The 18,849-nt window shown below is 39.5% G+C and overlaps 1 protein-coding gene across 1 annotated transcript in view; it reads right to left on the bottom strand.

Moving 5' to 3' along the window:
* The window catches only part of LOC103803960 (pro-neuregulin-1, membrane-bound isoform-like), a gene marked incomplete at its 5' end in the record, with an annotated part of 28,537 nt that extends 11,540 nt beyond the window's left edge, over positions 1-16,997 (bottom strand). Inside the window, 3 exon segments of the mRNA XM_009076579.1 lie at positions 2,721-2,744; positions 10,127-10,185; positions 16,852-16,997. Of these exon segments, the coding sequence (XP_009074827.1) occupies positions 2,721-2,744; positions 10,127-10,185; positions 16,852-16,997 (229 nt within the window).
* Positions 16,998-18,849: the final 1,852 nt, after the last annotated feature.

Raw genomic sequence — 18,849 nt, 5'->3', positions numbered from 1 at the left:
ATTGAGAAGTCAACTGCAGGCCTGGCACAGCATGCTTGATACTGGAAAAAACACAGAGAAGAAATGCTTGGGGACAAAAAAAAAGTTGAAGCAGAGTGTGAAGGGATTTCTCATACAGCATAACTCCTCGTCTAGGCTAGTTAGTGGCATTTGATCCCCTTCCCATTTTTGCCCCTCTGAAAGCGCTTATTAGTTAGCCATGGAAATGGTGTATTACAAGGATGCCACAGGAAACAGGAGAATTGTGCTAAGTGATTTAGGGGCTAATTTTAAATCCTTTTAATTATTTTTTTTTTGGTCATGCTGTCAGCTGTTAGCCTGTGAAAGCAAAATGAATAATGACACATCAACCCATTTTTCTTGGAGGAGAAGGGAGAGGAGAAACAAGATTAATTAATAGTGGAAACTAAGCTTGCTTGTTTATACTCAGGGAAAAGTTGCACAGGATCCAGGAGGCCAGGCTGTGGCTGTTACAAATGAGCCTGGATGGTGATGGTCTTGCTGAGGTTGCCAGTGGGTTGAGGCTTGTTGCCTGTGCATTGGACACTTCTGGGCACTCACCCACTGAAAGGGATGGAGTATGCAACATGGGAGCAGGGCTATGGGTGCAGCCCTGGGCAACACTCCTTGCACCAGCATGTCTGCTGGGACTGTAGGTCTTGAGGGGCATGGAGAAGTAAACCCTGGGTTTGCTTTCATTGCCTTATTTCCCTCCTGTGCCCTTTGAAACAAGGCCCTAAGGACAATACAACTTGACATCGTACATGTGAAAGGCAGTGCTGCCATGACCTCCCTTAAACTCTGTGGGGAATGCCTTCCTGAGAAGGCACATGACTCCAGACATGTCATGCCCAGCAAACTAGCAAACTTTCATGTAAACCTGTTCATGCTCCTGGATGACAGCGGACAACTGGGGGATGCCCTGGTGTCGTGTGGGGGCCAGTGTGAGTGACAGGGGATGCTGGTGGCTGGGATGGGACAAGGATCCAGGTGAAGATAGGGCAGATGGCATGGTGCCTTTAAGTCAAGCCTTGGACTCCCTGTTTAATGCTAGGAGAGTTTTGTGAAGCAGGGATGGAACTCCAGGGAGAACTTGTGGTTATACCACATCTCGCCCCAAAACTGACTTGCTCTCTGACCAGTGTTAACATTTACAGAGTCAGTTAATGATGCCCAGCTAAATAACATGTGCTGTGCTTTTTAGTGCTGATAAAACTAGCTTAAAAAAAATTAATAGCATCCTTGTGGGAAAGTCCATGAAGAATTGTATGTACAGTGAGAATTTAGAAAAGGTTTTAGCCTGTTAAGTATTAAAAATTATTTGAATACATTTTTTTCTCCTACAGGGTGCTAGTAAAATCAAATCAAATCAACATAAGACTTATATCAAGATATTAAATCCTTCTATGTGCAGCCTTTCAAACATGCACATTATGCAATTAATTTCACATCACTTTAATTTATACATAATTAATGACATATATGGTCTAAAATTTGCTGGTGTAAAGTTTTTTCTTCTTACAGGTCTCTGGGGATTTTAAAAAGAATTTAATTCCAGGAGGTGGTTCCACTGATGTAATTTCATGTATAAAGCAAAATTTGCAAGTCAGTTTTTCAAAGGATTTTAATTTAACTCCTCATATGTTAATGCAGCCATTTATCTCCTACTACAATCTTACGAGTGAGAATTAATATTACCTTGTGATAATAGTAATAACAAAAGTAAGCTGGGTTGTGAGTGGTTTCTTAAATTTGGACTTGTAATGGGTTTTCCACAGTTCACAGCTTAAGCTAATGACATTTGTGGGGGCATTTTTAATAAGAACATGAACTAAAACCATGAAAAGTATCACCATCTGGTTTTTCTCATTTGCTGACAATTATAAGAGATTCCAAACTAAAACTGACCTGAATTTCAAGTTAGCCTATTCAAAAGATGCATTGTTTGTACCCCTGAATACAAGTCGTTAGTCAGATAAGTACAGTTTATTAATGAAGAGAACTTACAAGATCTATTTCTATTATATTTAAAGCTGAAGTGTAAAAATAGTACCAACTGCCAATGTCCTTGGCTGGGTGCACTATGAGTTTAGTATTAGAAATAGTGAATATATTGGCTGACTTGAGGATCTGAATTTTAGCTGTAGACCTCTCCTTAAATTCCTAAATAATCTTCAGTCCACTTCTAATTTACAGACCTGGAAAGGAATGCATATATGCATATCATTTACACATATCTGTACGAACTGATTTACATACCTAGATGTGGGTTTACACATAAAACTTCACTTGGAAACCAGAGGTGAAAACTGGTAATTTTCACAGTTTTAAGTGGCCATAACAGTTTATATTTTTTCAATATACTAGTTTGTCATTTTGCCTAATGCTTACAGTGCTTCCAAAATCTGGCAACCCTAGAAGAACTCAGCAAAACCAAATGTCAAAGTTATACAGCAGAAAAAGGAATGTACACTACATTATGATTACTTCAGTAATTCCCACATGCCCTTAGATCTGGAATATCCTATCACTATTACCATTTTAGTGAACTGATCTCCGCTAACACTTTGACAAGGGTTGTTGTTATAGCTGTATGATCCCTTCTAAAGCATGAAGAAATTGGTTAGAAATTGAAAAGGGGAGGTGGAGAAAAAAAATAAAAAGGGGTTTATCTCTCAGGGTCTAGAATCTGCAGGCTAAAAGGAATGATTGGTCCATACCCATAAATTCAATCCCAAGATGCTCTGCCAATGCAGAAAGTTGTCAAAAAAAGAAAGAAAAAGGAAAAAGTTTCAGAAAAGAGCAATACACTGTACTCAAAAATAAATCACATATGAGAATTATGGCTATTCTGTGTCTGGACATGAAACAGGACAAAGGGGCATGTGGTTGCATGGGCAGTGCTCAAGTGCACCATTCTAATATACATGACAAGACCTTCTGCAAGGCTTATACACAAAAATATGTATGTGTGGGGGATCTGAGCAGCTACAGTGCAATGAATGCAGCAGGAACCATTAACTCTTAAAGATCTTACTGAGATGAATGGGGCTATGGCACAAGGATGCCATGTGCAAAGGCCAGTAGGTTTCAGATGGGACCATGAGAGCAAAGGGATGCTTTACAAAGGGAAGCATCACCCTGCAAATGGGTTGTGCATTGCTCTCCCTTCTGGCCATGCTCCTGTCCCCAGAATGTATATCCTTACTCTTGCTGGTTGTGACCTGGAGGTGACTGGCAGTGTTTGCTCAGCAGTGGGAGTCCTTCCCTGCTTTGCAAATTGACTGCAACAGGGCTCTGGCTTCTGAAAAATGAGGAGAAAACCCTTTTTTTCCTATTCTTGGACTGTGCTGCCTTGGCAGAACAATGTGTTGGCCAGTTGGATGGATGCAGAGGCTAATGCCCTTTACACAGATCACATGCCTAAATCAGCACCCCCAGGCCCCAGCAGCTGGGGGTGAGGAGGGACACAGGTTTCCCCCCAGCAGGTACCCTAGGAGACCCTTCCCATGGGCCCAACACCATAGCCATGGTATCTCTTTGTTATTTTGCTTGTGTGCTGTGAAATTTAAATCCAATCCTAATTTGCTCATCAAATTGATTTTTTACTGTAGTTTGCACACATGGGGAATGCCAATTCTTTGTTGCCAATTAGTAATATTTTAAGGGTTAAGTAAGTTGGAATCCATCCAGGTCTCTTCCTAAAGAGCCAATATTACATGCCTACCTGAACTCTGCTAATGATACACGTTAGTTGCACAGAAAGCTTGGTTAAATCTTCAGTAAACTGAATGACATGCCCATGCATATATATTGCTGTATTTATGTTTGCTTATAGGCAAGACACCTAGATTAGAGGCAATTTAATTTTAGGGAAAGTCATTCATATCATGCAGTTTCTATTTCAAATAATTCAATAGGAAGTTGGCACTTAAAATGGGAATATATTCTGGCTGAAAGACCTAACAAGAAAACATGCTGAAGAAACATGCATTGCTTATTCAAACCTAGATGTTATGTAGCTCTTATTTATCTTTGGTATTCCCAGGTACATTCCCTAGGCCTATGTGGTGGTGCATCCCCTCCCACCCCCACACGGCCATACTGTGATCTGAGAAATGCTGGTTAGGCTCAGCTGTGACAAACAGCACCTGGGCTAAGCTCCTCTTGAGCTTATCAGAAACCCTGTTTGTTCCCAAGAACTAGTGCTGTCTAACAAGCTCCTGTTTTTTAATGAACAGCCTTGGAAACTACTTTTCCCTTAATAACAACTCAAGAGGAATAATATTTCCATTATCAAACTCCTGAAGAAAGTTACCAACCTGACTTGTGGCCAGGATGGAAAATTACTATGACTAAGGCCAACTAACTCTCTTGTGACCCTATAAAAGTGAGACCCCTTGAGGTTTCCTGGACCACAGCAGGTTTTATCAGCAATCTCCCTTTGAATGGGACACCACTCAGACCTAGCAAACTCTCAAGTTTACTATACTTGGTGGACCACTGAACAACAGCAATGGATCCTGGGCTGATATCTCCACTCTGTGAGGCTCAACCCTTTGCCCATTGAGAAGATGCAAAGGCATCCGACGTGAGTATTTCTCTGAATTTGAGGGGAATTTTTCGCTGTATACCTTGTAGAGACTCCTTTAAGTCTGTGCATGTGTGTGAATATGCTATAGCAAATGTACTATGAATGTTCCTCTTCTAGATTCTTAAGTACATAAGACTTATAAGTCAGTTAGGCCTGTGAGCTACTGTTGTGCTACAGTAAATTTTGTATGATCCTTTGTTAAATTGTTTAACTTATCAAGTAAGTGCTGTTAAGTGCTGTTAAAGCTTAAGGCATAAATTGTTGGTCAAGTTTGGCAAGGGGGTCTACTCTGAACCTTGTGACTCCACAGGAAGGTCTTTCTTACTCCACTTTATCCATACCCTTTGCTACCCTTATCCTTTTCTTCCCCTCACCCAGCCTTTATGTAGATAATTTTTGGGTTTATTTTGGTTGAAGATTTATTGATTTTAGACTTTTGTTTATTTTTTATCTGAGAGCTTTAACCCAGTAAGCAGTAAATGCCAATGAACTTTGTCAGGCTTTCTTTGTTATATTAAACCTGCTTTTGCCAATACCTTTGCCTGTGATTCTTTAAGAGACCTTAAAATTCTCATTTGTGACAACCTGATCAAAAGAAAGCAGAGTATCTCAACACTCCTCATTTTATAAACAGGTAACTATTTCTGATCTTTTCCTATTTAACTTAATATTGTTGCATACTTTTTACACGCAGTGTGATTTCTGTTGAATATATGTCTAGGTGGTCTAAGAAGAAATACAATTAACTATTTCTAACAACTCAGTTTTCATTCTGGATGTGACTGAGGGGACATGACATTATTGGAGGAAAAAATACTTAGGAAGCAAATTTTTTTCCCCAAAGTGACTTAAAACTACAACTCACTGGATATATTGTAGCATGCTGAGTTGCAGGGTCTACAGAACAAGAGGATGGTGCCTGGAAATACAGAACAGACCCTCCCAACAGCATGCTCTGTTCATGAGTTGTGTGCCACAGTTGCTGGGCACCCAACATGTTGGGATGGCTACTGTATAGATTTAGGTGTGTGGGTAGCCTGGAGACATGGTGCTGCCCAGTGAGGGATGAGCACTTCCTCAGGTTTTTGTGGAGACCTTGTACTTGACAAAGGAAGGACCCATTTGGATCAACTGCAACGGAGAGAGGTCCAGGGAGACCAATTTCAACTCTGAATCATCAAGGTGCCATGTTTCTTAAGTCATTGTTTAATTGTCTTATTAAATGTGTACTGTGAGTAATGAGAAATTCTAAAAAAAAGGTATTATTTTTCATATCATTTGAATTGAAAACAAACTAAAATCCCCCTGAACTATCACAGAGCAGAACCCCTACATGTGTGAGGGGCTGGGATACTGTCTCTTTGTAAGGTTTAGGATCCACTTTGTATTTGAAATCTTGGTTCATTTCAATGGTATTCAAGCTGCAAAATCAGTTTTGAACTTAGGATGTTAAGTTCTATGGCTCCGATAAAAGTGCTATCCTACAACTGCTTGGAGACTCAGAAGCATGGAAAATTTGTCCTTTTCTAATTAAACTATTCTATCATAGCATTTTTAGCATTTAATGAGCATTAACTGGGTGGTTTATGCTGAAAAACTGTCTTTTTTAACCTTGAGAAGAATGAAAGTGACATTTTTGAATTTGTTTGTATCATTTAGGAGTCTTGGTCTCAGCGCATATATTGTACAATTTATGGTGTGGAAAGGCTTTAGAAAATAAAAATTTCAGTTAGGATTGTCTAGTAGCCTCATACAGATGTGACCACTTGAGAAATGTATAGAAACTGAGAAATACTGAGGTAGTAGAATATGTAAAAACAGACTTTTGAAGGTATGCAGTTTATATGAAAAGACCAAAAGATCAAGGCTGTCACAGAGTAACAGCAGTTTTGGTCATCCTTCTAGAATAGCAGGACTCTGCTCAACTCTCGCCCCCTTTAATTCCTCAGCCAGCTTCATCTTGACAGTATGAGGCAGGGCTGCCATCTAAACAGAACTTTCCCTCTGCCCCTCTTGCTCATCAAGCATGGCAAAGCTGAAATGGACACAGTTTAAATTGGTGCCCCTGCTGAAGAAAGGCATGGACTACATTTAATTCATGCCTAAGAAGGCCCACAACGTGGCCCTCCACAAGCTGTTCTAAATTCATGATACATATACAGATGTTAACTAATTAAGTAAACAAGTTCATTGGCCCTTTGGATAGGGTACTTGGTCCATCTGGGGTATTTGGGAGGATAAAGAGTTTACCTGTGATTACAGGTAAACAAGGTAAACAAAGAGTTTACCTCTAGAGAAGTTTCCTCACCCTTCCATTAATTCACAGTTCTGCCACTGTTTCTTCTCCTAAGAATCATTCCGCATAGTGTTGCTGTAAGAGTTCTCATGCATAACAACATAACAATTAGGCAAAACTTTAATTATTAATTCATTACTTTTCCTCCATTTGCCTTGATTCCTTGACTTCAAGGGAGTGAATGTGTGAACACTGAGATACAAAAAATATATCCTTTTGGAAAAGATGTATTTTTGCAACACTGTGTGGACTGGCTTCTGCAGTCTTACAGGCCAATGGTGGACCATGATCCTCAAAGACAAAATGCTCACAGCAAAGAGCCAGAGTATTGGGGGAAACATCTAGTAGCAGCTGTTGCTGCTGTGCGCAAGGAAAGGACATTACAAGGTCTGCCAGCTAGGCTCCAGACATGAGCAAAACACTAGCACAGTTAGTTCTTTAGTTTCCCTTGGTCTGCAGTGTCAGTATGCACCAGTTGAAGGGGAAAAATTGGTATCTGCAATGCTGAAGGTAACTGTGGCAGTGGGGAGTCTAATAGCCATCACACCTCAGCAACCACAGGTTGTCCTACAGTTTGGTATGTGTGCAAGGCTGGAAGCCAAAGGACAGTCAGTCTGAACTTGTGCTTTCCAGTAGTCTCCCTCACATCCATCCCAGTTATGCTCACACTCACTGATGGAAAGACATTTCTATGGAGGAACATTGCTTGAAATGGAGATCCACCAATTTTCCATGTCCTTTTTCAATCTAATTCTAGTGCACCATGATAACCAAATTGTCCAGGGCTAACCAAATCACTGCCAAGATAAACTAGTTAGCCTTGCACTCCGTTGGGACAGGGAATTTCCAGAATGCTCGGTGGTAGCCTTGTTCTGATCTTGCAAAAGGCCCTCAGCAAAACTTGTAATTTTAGGGCTCTCAAATACCAATTCCAAGGGCAGATATTTTAAGCTAACTTTTCTGCAACAGTCAAGCTAGTAACAGCTCTTCAGTAAGCACACTTGGCTCCCACTGACTCTTTCTTTCCAAATGAAGAAAGACCCTTCTGAAAGCAAGTAAAATTAGATCTCACTGTATAGTTCACATATACACTTCTGTTTCCTGCTGGCACTTATGCTGTTTAGCATCCTGATTTACTCAGTACATTGCAAAAGCTGCATCTACAGAGATAAGTTAATCATCCACAACACTTGGTGCAAAATATGAGCTTGGCTTTAAGTCCCAGATGTAACATTTGCCTGAAGAGAACTCTCATTCTAAGCCCCCTTTTAAATAGTATGCTCCTCTCTGCTTTGGGTGTAATGATTAAAAGTCATGTAAATGCTTCTTCCTAAATTTTTTTTTGGCTGACTATAAAGGTATCCTAAATGGACCCTTTCCAAAAGTGTCATTTCAAAATATTTAGTAGTATAGGAAACCAGATGTTGTAGTGCAGATGCAGGATGGGCAGAAGTGCCAGAGTCTCATAGCCATTGACCAGGGCTCTCAGAGTAGCTTAAGGTAAGTAGTGGTGTGCTCTCCTCTCAGTGCATTTCAAGGAGATGAAGGGCTGGACTAGGATAAGTTCTTGTAACTGAGCATCACTCTTGCAGCAAGGCAAGGGCATCTATGCCTTTTCCATGGAGGCAATTTCAGAAATCTGATGCCTTTAACAATCCCAACCAGAGTTAGGAAACTGAAATACTAATGAAGGAAAACTCACCTAAAACTGCCCCTCTCCCCCATCTCCCCCCACCCCAGGTAGGAAAATGAATTTGTAATCAACATACAATGCTTCCATCATTTTCAGTGTCAATTCAGCAGCAAAGAATCAATCTCATATTTTTATATCACCTCATTTTAAATTATTCTTCTACAATCAGAAAACCATAACTGCACTCTGCACCACAATATAAAGAAAAGGCCACTTAAATCATACATTTGATAAACAAATACTGTAACAGCATAAAATTTTTCATAGCCATAGTTACCAGAGGCATTTTAAAAATAACTCACACTAATAAAGCTTTTAAAACAGGGCATAAAATACACACTTGAGTGCTGGAAGGTCTGGTCTCCAGTCAGCACCCCTGGGATTCACATGGGTAGCTTCTATGATAGGCAGTATGAATTATGTATGGACATTTTTCATCCATCAGTACAAGAGAAAACCTATGCATCTCTTCAGGCTCCAAAATGTCCAGCACATGCTTACAGCTTTTTGTCCTATATACTAATGGAAATTAAATTACGCTAGCCTATAGTCTTTCTGTGCTGGCAAGTAATCCATCAAAAAAAACTGGTTCCTATAATACGGCTCTTAGATCACAGTACATTCTGATGCCAGTGACAATTAATTATGAATAGTACACATGCATTAAAATGTAAGGTCTAAGCAATTTTCTTATATGTTACCTTTGACTTGGCTATGGCCAGTGTGAGAAAATAAATATTCAGTGTATTTTCTGTTTCCTCCCTGACAAGTAATAGTAATTAACTCCTCCATGGGAAAGCTTATGAGATATGACTGCAGTGCTGATTCTACCAGGTCTGACACAAAGTCCTCTGTGTGTGTGTGTGTGTGTCTGGTTCATTTATTTGGCCAATTAATTTGGCTCTGAAATATTTCACCTCTTGCACCTATTACCCACAATATACCCAAAATATGTCAGACCCCATTGTTTAAGCCATCTCTCCTCCTTTCCTTTCTCTTTCTGTGCTCTTTTCACTGAAACCCGAACAATGAGGAGGAAGAACACTTTGGTCCTATTTGGCACATACTTATTAGAAACCATGTAAGCACCTCAACTACCTTTAACCCACAGTTCGAAATGCAAATCTCATATATGTGTAGAGGATTAGCTAGCTACCTGTCCCCTTGTTGCCAGAGTGCTGCCTTGTATCATGACTCATAAACTTTTTGTGGCAGATAAAATGAGGGACTTTCAAAATGTCATTTTTGTACTTTTACTGCTTGATGTCCATGGGGAGTCATTATCACACATTCAGTGTTAATTTCACAATGTTCCTAAGTCTTGCATTTCTCCATAACCTCAATGCCAAACAATCCAGGAGAGTATTGCAATTGCTTTTTGTTATAATTTTCATGCAACAGGCAGAGACAATCAATATTAGGCCTTAGGCAACAAATCTAGTTACGGATTAAAAAAAAACTGGAGGAAAGATGCAGTGACAAGAAAGCAGCACCGACTGAGCATGCTTCTACTGCGGCACAGACAGAAAAGTAGTGGACGTACTGTAGAAGCTGGCCATTACGTAGTTTTGGCAGCGATCACCAGTAAATTCATTTGGGCACCTGAGAGGAAAAACAAACAAAAAAAATGGTAGAGAAAAAAACAGAGAAAAGAGAAGAGTTGAATATATGCTAAGAAAGAAGCTCCTTCAGTGTGAACTGATACGACTTGGTGAGTTCACTTTCAGAAACTGAATCTCGGTTTAGCGTTTCAAAATGGCTCAAGATGTTGAGAGCAACTCATTTGCTCTGTAGAAATGTAAAGATATACCCCCCTGAGAAACGAGCCAATACCAAACCAATCCAGATCAAAGTGTGTTTCAACATGTGAGGCAGAAATTCACCATTCCAGAATCCCAAATTGCTTTTAGGATGCACTTTCCACAATGCAGCAAGGACACAAGATCTGTACATCAGTCATCTCCATGAGTTTGCTCTTTTAGGGTTGCACTTTACAGCAGTCTCCCAAACAAGAAAACTGCCAGTGTGTGCAAAACAAATGCATCTGCGAACGGATGGAAAGATCAAAGTTCACACAAATGAGAAATATTTTGGAGGTCAATAATGCCATGGTGTACAGATTTTACTTTAGAGAATCAGGTCATAAATTAGTGAGTAAAGAGGCCGGTTCCAGCTGAACTGTGAAAACACCAAGTACTATTGATTTTGTTGCTGTAGTTGGGGAAGAAAGCAAAGTTCAGATTATTTTAACATACTTTCTTGGTTTTGGATTTTCATGGGCAGAGTTTCAGTACATCTTGCTCCAGTGAATCCAGGTTGGCACCTAAAGGGCAAAAATGTGATAAGCAATAGTACACTAAAACCACTGCTCTAACAGAATGACATCTGCTGGTCTATGGAGTGGGAGTGCATTAAGTGACCTCCTGGTTAGGTGTTAGTGAAAAATGATCAGAAAAGAGGCAAGAAAGTGTAACCTTTCCAAAAGATGACACTTTGTAAAATGTATAGCAAAAATCCACCAGAGAAAAAAACATAGAAAGTCTTTTTGCTTGTCTGCTTTGAAAAAGAAAGAATAATGGCTAGCAAAAAAGTGTACCAGCTCATTGCTTACTCCAACTCATGAAGGCACCAGATTGAATTCTTTTTAAAATTTGCAATGCAGTGTATAACAGCAATTTACACTGTTCTTTCACCAGGCGCATAAAATCTATGAAAATACCATGACTTCCCTATTTCTGTAATGACATGAAGTGTCTTCCAGTAATTTCCTTTGAGGATGAATAGTTAATACAGCAATCACAGAAAAGCCAAAAACGTCCGAAAAGTGAGAACACAAACTCAAACCCAAAGGGAAGTATATTCAACATGGCTGACAAATGGAAAAATAGTCAGTCCAGTAAATAAGTAAGATGATAGGGCAGAAGTGCTCAGAAAATCTGAAGCCCATAGCTGTCTGTCCTTTCAGTTCATAAGCTCCTCTGCAGAAAACTCCAGTGCAGCTTTCCCCTTGGTCATAGTGAAGGAATTTCTCTTCTGTGTTTTGTCTGTCTTTTCTGTTGCTGTCTGTCAATTCTTCCTTCACCTTTATTCTTCATTTTGGGGCAGAGCTCAGGCATTCAAAATATCACCACAGCAATGCAGGCTCCTGTGCTGCAGACCTAAGCACGAATGACTGTCCACCACTCTAAATATCTACAGATTTCAATCTTTTTTCTTCCTCCTTCTTCTATCCACTGTCTTACTCCTCATGTGACTTGAAATTACCTGCTATCTGCTTCCTTGAATACACACATCTCACTTGTGTTGCCTGCTTTTGTGATGCTGTCCTTGAGTTTGCCATGGTGCAAGAATTCCTCTCTCTTTTTCTCCTCCTGACGATATGGTGCTAGCCTTCTATTCAAACTGCTTCATCATTTACTTGCTGGGGCTGAAGAGCCTTCTATTTGCAAATGCATGTTGTTTAGATCAATCCTTCATCTCTTCTATCCATCTGTGTTTCATGTGCATTGAAAGCTGTCCCAATATTTTAAATTCTGGTCTTCCACAAATGACTCTAGCCTTAGGAGACATGGATGCTGCCCTTGCGCAAGTGGGACTTTCAGTAAATCACTTTGGCAGAGGATCAGTATTAGGCATAAACACTAGTATCTTGTTCAAATAAACCATGCAGGGATGCTTTTTGTATAATAAAGGTATATTTTGAGTATCTGCAGATTATTCTTTGGAGTTGATTTGCTGTAATGACATATTTGTTTATTAAGGATGGTACTTTCTGTTCCTCAGAGTCAAGGTCACATCTTTCGATAAGTACCCAGTATGGAGAGATCCCAGTCTCCACAGATAAATTCAGATGAGAAAAATGCAACAAAAATAACTGTCATGAAAAAGTGATATTGCTGGACATGACAGAGGAATTTTTCCATCTTTGATAGAAGGCAAAATGCCTTTGATAGAAAGTATTTTGATCTGTGCTACTGAATGAGAGTAAAAATAATTTGCACAATGGTTATCTTGTTAAATAACTGTCCCTAGAAAGCTGGCAATCACACATGCATGGCTTTCAATTCATCGGGAACTCTACATCTTGTTTGTCAGGCACAACCCTACACAATCCCAAGGAACATGCTGCTGATTAAAAGCCTCAGGCTCTGCTCCTGCCACTGGCCACTGGTGGTTGCTTGCTATGTCTGTGCTTGTTTTCAGATGTTGGTGCAGCTGTGGAGGTGATGAAAACAACTTGAGCACTGGTGTAGACAATGCTGAAATAATTTCCAGACCAAGCAGGGTCATCCCTGTTGAGATGGTGCTGAAAACAGTTCAGGTGTGTTTATACTCGCTATGAAACCATTGTCAGTAAAGGGGCTGCAGCACCTGTCTCTGAGAATGGGCCCAGGATGGGCCACCTGAGAGGAAAGCTGAGATGAGCCTGTCTGCGTATGATGATGTGTGAATACTAAAGGCATTTTACTGCTCAGATGTGCAGTGCAGCACTTTATTCAGTGCTGTTTGGAAGGTTGTTTCCTGTAGACTGTTCTTTTACAGTTTGCAATGGTGTCCTTTTCAGAACACATACTCAGATTTTTCAGACATTATTTCTTGTTGCATCTTTCTTTTCTAAATAATTTCCCATGTACAATTTTCTTTTGTGACTCAGATTATTTAGTTATTGTATTACCCAGGTGAAAACACAGTATCAGACCACATATACTAGAATTGCTTTTTTCCTTTACATACAGCAGTTGCAAAGAGTGGGTTTTGCACGTGTTCAGTAGATACTTCTCAGAACACCGAACACACATCATCAAGCTGTTTTACAGCAGGAGAGGAACGGCTGAAGGGATCAGGAGCTGACATTTCCAGTTCATTCGCTGCCTATCAACAAGTGCACTGATGCATTGTGGGAGAATGGTGTGGATTTTTTTCATGGGAAGCACTGTACTTCCATATTTAGTAGTCCATTTCATTGCCAAAGTCAGATCTAGTATTTCTATCCTGCCTCTTGATTGAGTATCTCTGGAACTTGTGTTTGCATCATTGAAACAAATTTTCTCTTTTTGCTGTTCTGAAGAACCTTATGCCCAGTTCTATTCTTCCAAGGCCTTTAAATGAAGACATATATAGAAAATGGCTACATCATTAAAAGTACATAATTCACTCTTTTTCTGTTAAGAAAAGCAGCAGCATAATTCTGCTAGAGAGATGCATTATTTTCATCCATTGACATTCAGATGTAAATTCATTTCTTCAGTAACAACAAAAGCCCTAGAAAAGATGATCTCTGCGAGCAAGAAATCAATTAGTCAGACCAGCAAGGCCTTCATGGTATGATACTTGAAAATAACATTCTAAAAGCGTCACAGATATTGTACTCATAAAGATTTTTCTTCAAGTAAGAAGGAAATGCTAGGAATTCTGGTATACATTTTGTATTTATTGAAAAAGCTATCTGATTTTTTTGTCTTCAGTGACCTTTGGGACACATTTCCAACTGAACAGGAATGGCTTAGAAATCTCAGGCTCATAGGAAGCCAGTAACATGCAGACTTCCAAAGTCTATGATGTTTTCAAAATGTGACTCATGTTTCTATAAAATTTCTGAAAATTTTTTACACTAGTTTACTTAAGCAGTCTCAAAACTTATTTCATCTGTCTCATTTTGAGACTGTTTTGTTCAGTCTGGGGCCATAATTAAAATGCGTGCAGGGAACATACATGCTACCATAGATGTAGCTATGCAATGTATTACTAAGTCTTCACATGCTTCTTAAGTATTTCACATGGTTACCTCTTGAAAGTAGGGAATTTTCTCGAAGTTCACACTAATACCCATGTGAGCAAGATCTGATCCAGTCTGGCACTATTATGTATTTTATAAAACGTATTTGCTTCTTTTTTAAAATACACGCCTAGATTTTAACAGACAACAAATTTAGGATCTCCTTAAAGAAAAAATAGAATAAGGGATTTACAAAACCAGAGATATCACTTGGAAAATTCCATGGTTGTTTTGAATCTGAGTCATGTTTTTTGGGTTAGGGATAAAACCAATTTAGAATGATATGGCTCATGCTTTAGAAATTTTGTTTTTGCTCTCAACAGATGGACCATATGGAAAAATGTGAACTTGCTACTGAGGCAGAAATATGAAGAGCAAGTACCATATTTCAAGCATTCTGTTTCCACAGGCATGTTCTGGGAGAAGATTTATTTTCTCAGAACAATGCAGGCAATGTGTACTGGTTAGATACTTACTTTAATTAACACTGAAATGCTAGAATTAAAAGTAGACGTCTGTATTTTTAACAAAACAGAAGAAAAATGTATTTTGTCTCTTCAGTTTCCCAGTATACCCACTTTCGAGTACACACACCTTTATTTCTTACATAGCTGTACTGCATCCTGTTTTACTATACAATATAAAGTTTTGGTTCTGGCAAGTATTAGAGGGCATAGCAAATGGTCCTGCAAAATAGCAGTGGCCCTGACTTTTCTCAGGATAAGAATCCTTCTCCACTGCCTTACTGTGAATGTGATTCACCCTCTCTAATTCTACAGCTCTGATGCTTTTTCCAAATAGGTCTTGGACCACCCAGGAAGAGATATATCTGCAAATTTGGGAATTGCCTTTTCTCTTAAGTGCAGCCCCAAAATTAAAGGTTATTTCATGTCTACAATAGGGGATACAAAAAAAAATAAAAATAAATGCCCACTTCATTCAAGTGTCTCTGAGACATTTTATTACAAAAATTAACCAATCTGTAACATCAAAGAACAAACACAGATCTCTCAATTAAAAAAAAATAAAGAATCCCCATACCAGTCAAAATGGGATACCTCTGAAACTGCCAAGACAATGTTAATTTTTAGCAGGTCTGCTAGATGCTCAGCTCTGCTACCCCGGAGTTTGCTAAACAGTTTTTCGATAGGAAGTTGAAACACACAGGTAGGCTCTCATAAACGCCCTGGAGAGTAATAGCAAACTGTTCATCTTGTAATGCTGGTTTACAATGTAAATTTAACACAAATCGTTCTCTCTCTCTCAAAAAAGAATCCAGCCCACCAGAGCCAGTACCTTGTCCATATTAACTTTAGCTAAAAATGATCCTAAAATCAATGAAACATTCATCACTTTCAGCAGCAGAGCAATCTGAAAAATCAAGGCAAAACAAAGCTCATGAAGTGCAGCTAACATCCTTTTACAACAAATCAAAAAAACCCAGAACATTATGGGGTTTGTTCTTTTTTGGTTTGGGCTTTTTTCCCCCCACATTTTGTTTTGGTTTGCTTTGCATTTAAAATTAACAATGCAGAGAAGCAGCTAATATCTCCCTGGCTTAATAAAAGCACCATAGACCTTCACCTAACTCACTCACCAAAGTTATGTTTACAATTAGTGTTGTTTCACTTTTAGTCCTAAGAGAATGAAAAATTATGCAGTTACACCAGGCAACAGTCTTTAACGACCACTTTCTCTGAAAAACAACAATATCCTCATAAAAGTGCACCCTTTCCACTCAGTCCTCTTAGGTTCCAAGGGTTTTCCCAAGGTTTAAAAGCTGAGTTATGTTTCAAGCTAGAGAGGAACACTCCCTATGACTAGTTCATCTCCAGGGGTAAATGCTACCAGGCAGGAGGTGAACTGCAGTGCTGTAGCTTTTTATGGATGTTCTCCAATGTAAAGGGACTATTGCAACAGCCCAGTACAGCAGAGGCCAGGACCTCAGAAAGGTGCACAAGCACCCCTTCAAACTAAACTCATATGACTTCCTGATTCACTATCCTCACACAAAATAGTGAGGACAATTGCCATGACATTAATTGGTTTTTAATGCAATTAAACACAACCAGCTGTGAATCTGGTCTCATCAGGAAGTGTTCAGTTACTACATCAGACAATAAAAACAAGTTTCTTCTGTACAAGGGGTAATTATCCAATGCAGTTATCCATTTTTTCTAAATGCAGTGTATTTAGTTTACAGTATCTGTTTCACTATTTCTAACATAAGGCTGAAGTTGTGTTACTTCATGCCATGTAAATATCAAAAGAGTTTGCTGTCTCATTATCACATGGGAAGATTTCCTGGTTAGCCTCTGCTATGCTTCATATAAAGAACAGAGAGGTCATTCTTGGTATGTTATTTTCATATCCACATGGTTAAAAATGAAGAAATGCAAGTTCAGGAGAAGAAATTGTTCAGGTGCTCCTTTAGAGAAAAAACATTGTGCAACCTGGTGGCTCCAACAAAAGAAGCAAATAGGATTTCTTACCTGCACAGGTATCTGGGGGGGTTCGGAAGGTCTTTAACCATGTAACACTCTCCCCCATTTACACAGAAGGCTTTCTGCTTTATGTCACATTTTGTGAGATGACTTGTCCCAGTTGTAGATGTGGAAGTGGCTGGAAAAGACAAGAGTGACAATATGGATTAGAGGCTTAGTTTTTCTTTCTGGCTGGTAAGTATACTTGTATGTGAGGGAAGAAGTAAGGTCGAGGAGGATCTGGCAAGTCCTGTCTGAGCTCTCTGTCTGCTTCTACTACAAGCATTAATTACCGGACTCTGTATTTTGGTCACTGACACAAGGAGTGAAGTTTTAAATACCTACCTCAGAGATACACAGCCCCACACTCAGCCTGGGAGGAAGAGAGGGTTTCCCTAGCCCTGTCCATCAAGTAACCTTACATTTCTGCAACATTCATGTGTATTTCATTAAAAATATGCAATTTATGTGCAGTTACTTATATTGCATTAATTGCATTTAAGTGATTTTGGAGTGTGAGGGTCATTATAGTTTGCTGATATAGTGGCAAATAAAATCAGGCCCTGGATGAGGTTTCTTCCTGACACTGCCTTGAAGTAGGTGTTTTTCAGTGAAGCTTAACCTGTGGCCCTGTGCCGTTTCAAGCCCTCAGTCCAGCCACTTCCTTATTCCCAGAGAAAAGGGTGAATGGCTGAACACTGAGTGCCTCTTCCTTTGGTCATAAACGAGAGCTGTGGCTACTCTGGTTCAACTATGTAGGAGGAAGAGGACAGGAAGGTTGGAAATATTGTATGTTCCTGTGCATATACAATTGCCACCCTTGTGTCCACAGGAATCTGATCCAGAAGCCAACCTAGTGTCTCCTGCAGATGGACTCATCTGCATGAGATGAGCATGAAGTATTAACAGTTTTGGATCGCCAATGCTGCAAGACACCTTTAGGTGTCTAAATTTCTGTGTAATGGAAGTACCACTCTGCCTGCAGTATTTCTTAGCTTACTTCCTGCTGCATTAGAGAGTACCTGGAGAAGGCAGAAGTTTTTCTCTAATTCTGACAAAACATAGAAGGCATTCTTGAAGCCAAAACACCAGTTAGTATCCAGCTCAGGAACCATGCCACTGACAGGCTATATGACTTCTGGCAAGTCATTCACGTTATGCATTTCACTTGATTTAATCTGCCTAAAATGGAAAAATTTAGTTGTAAGGTGCTTTCCACTGCTCACAGAAAACATCTCAAATTTTCCTCACAACAGGTGGGGTAAACAGCCTGTATGGTGGTGACTCTCTCTGTACACTGACAGCAGAGCAAGCTTAAACTCTTGAGAATATGCTCATAATTTTTAAATAGCTAGAACTAATTGAAGTGATTATCTGCAAACTGTAAATATGGTGAAGATTCCTGCATGTTTTTGTTTAGCCATCTCCAGACATACAGAAGGAAGAAATACTCTTACTGTGCTCAAAAAACCCTAATACTTTTGTTTCTGAAAGACAGCTTCCACCTGGAGGTGAAACAATGCTGTTAGCTAGTGACTGATTCCACTGGAGTTGACTTAGAAAGCTGCAAGCACCTACACAGAAGTTGTCTGATATTCAAAGCCTTTTCTAACACAAAGGTACCCAAGGGGCGTGTTTACAGTAGATGATGCATGACATTCCACCATTTGCTGCGCACATTGAATCCTTAGAAAACATGATTTTAACAGATTTTCTACCAACAAATATCACTTAGACATTTTGCGTTGTAGTATGATGTAGCCTCTGATACATTTTATTTTCATGCATTTCCCACCATCTTCCAAGTCAATGAATTTTTAGCACTCATCACATAGGAAAATGGACCACCTTGGCTGGCACCATTTTCAGAGTGGCTTTACCTATCATATTTCAACGAGACATAAGTTAGTAACTGGGATATTTAAGTCCTCCCTTTTACTCCATCAAAGTTCTCCCTGTACAGTTAACATCTGCCACATCTCTTCCTTCCTTTGCCATTAATCACCA

The sequence above is a fragment of the Acanthisitta chloris genome, unplaced genomic scaffold (assembly GCF_000695815.1).
Source record: "Acanthisitta chloris isolate BGI_N310 unplaced genomic scaffold, ASM69581v1 scaffold9770, whole genome shotgun sequence".
Lineage (NCBI taxonomy): Eukaryota > Metazoa > Chordata > Aves > Passeriformes > Acanthisittidae > Acanthisitta > Acanthisitta chloris.
The sequence above is the reverse complement of the archived record's forward strand: the minus strand, read 5'-3'. Positions and strand labels throughout refer to the sequence as shown.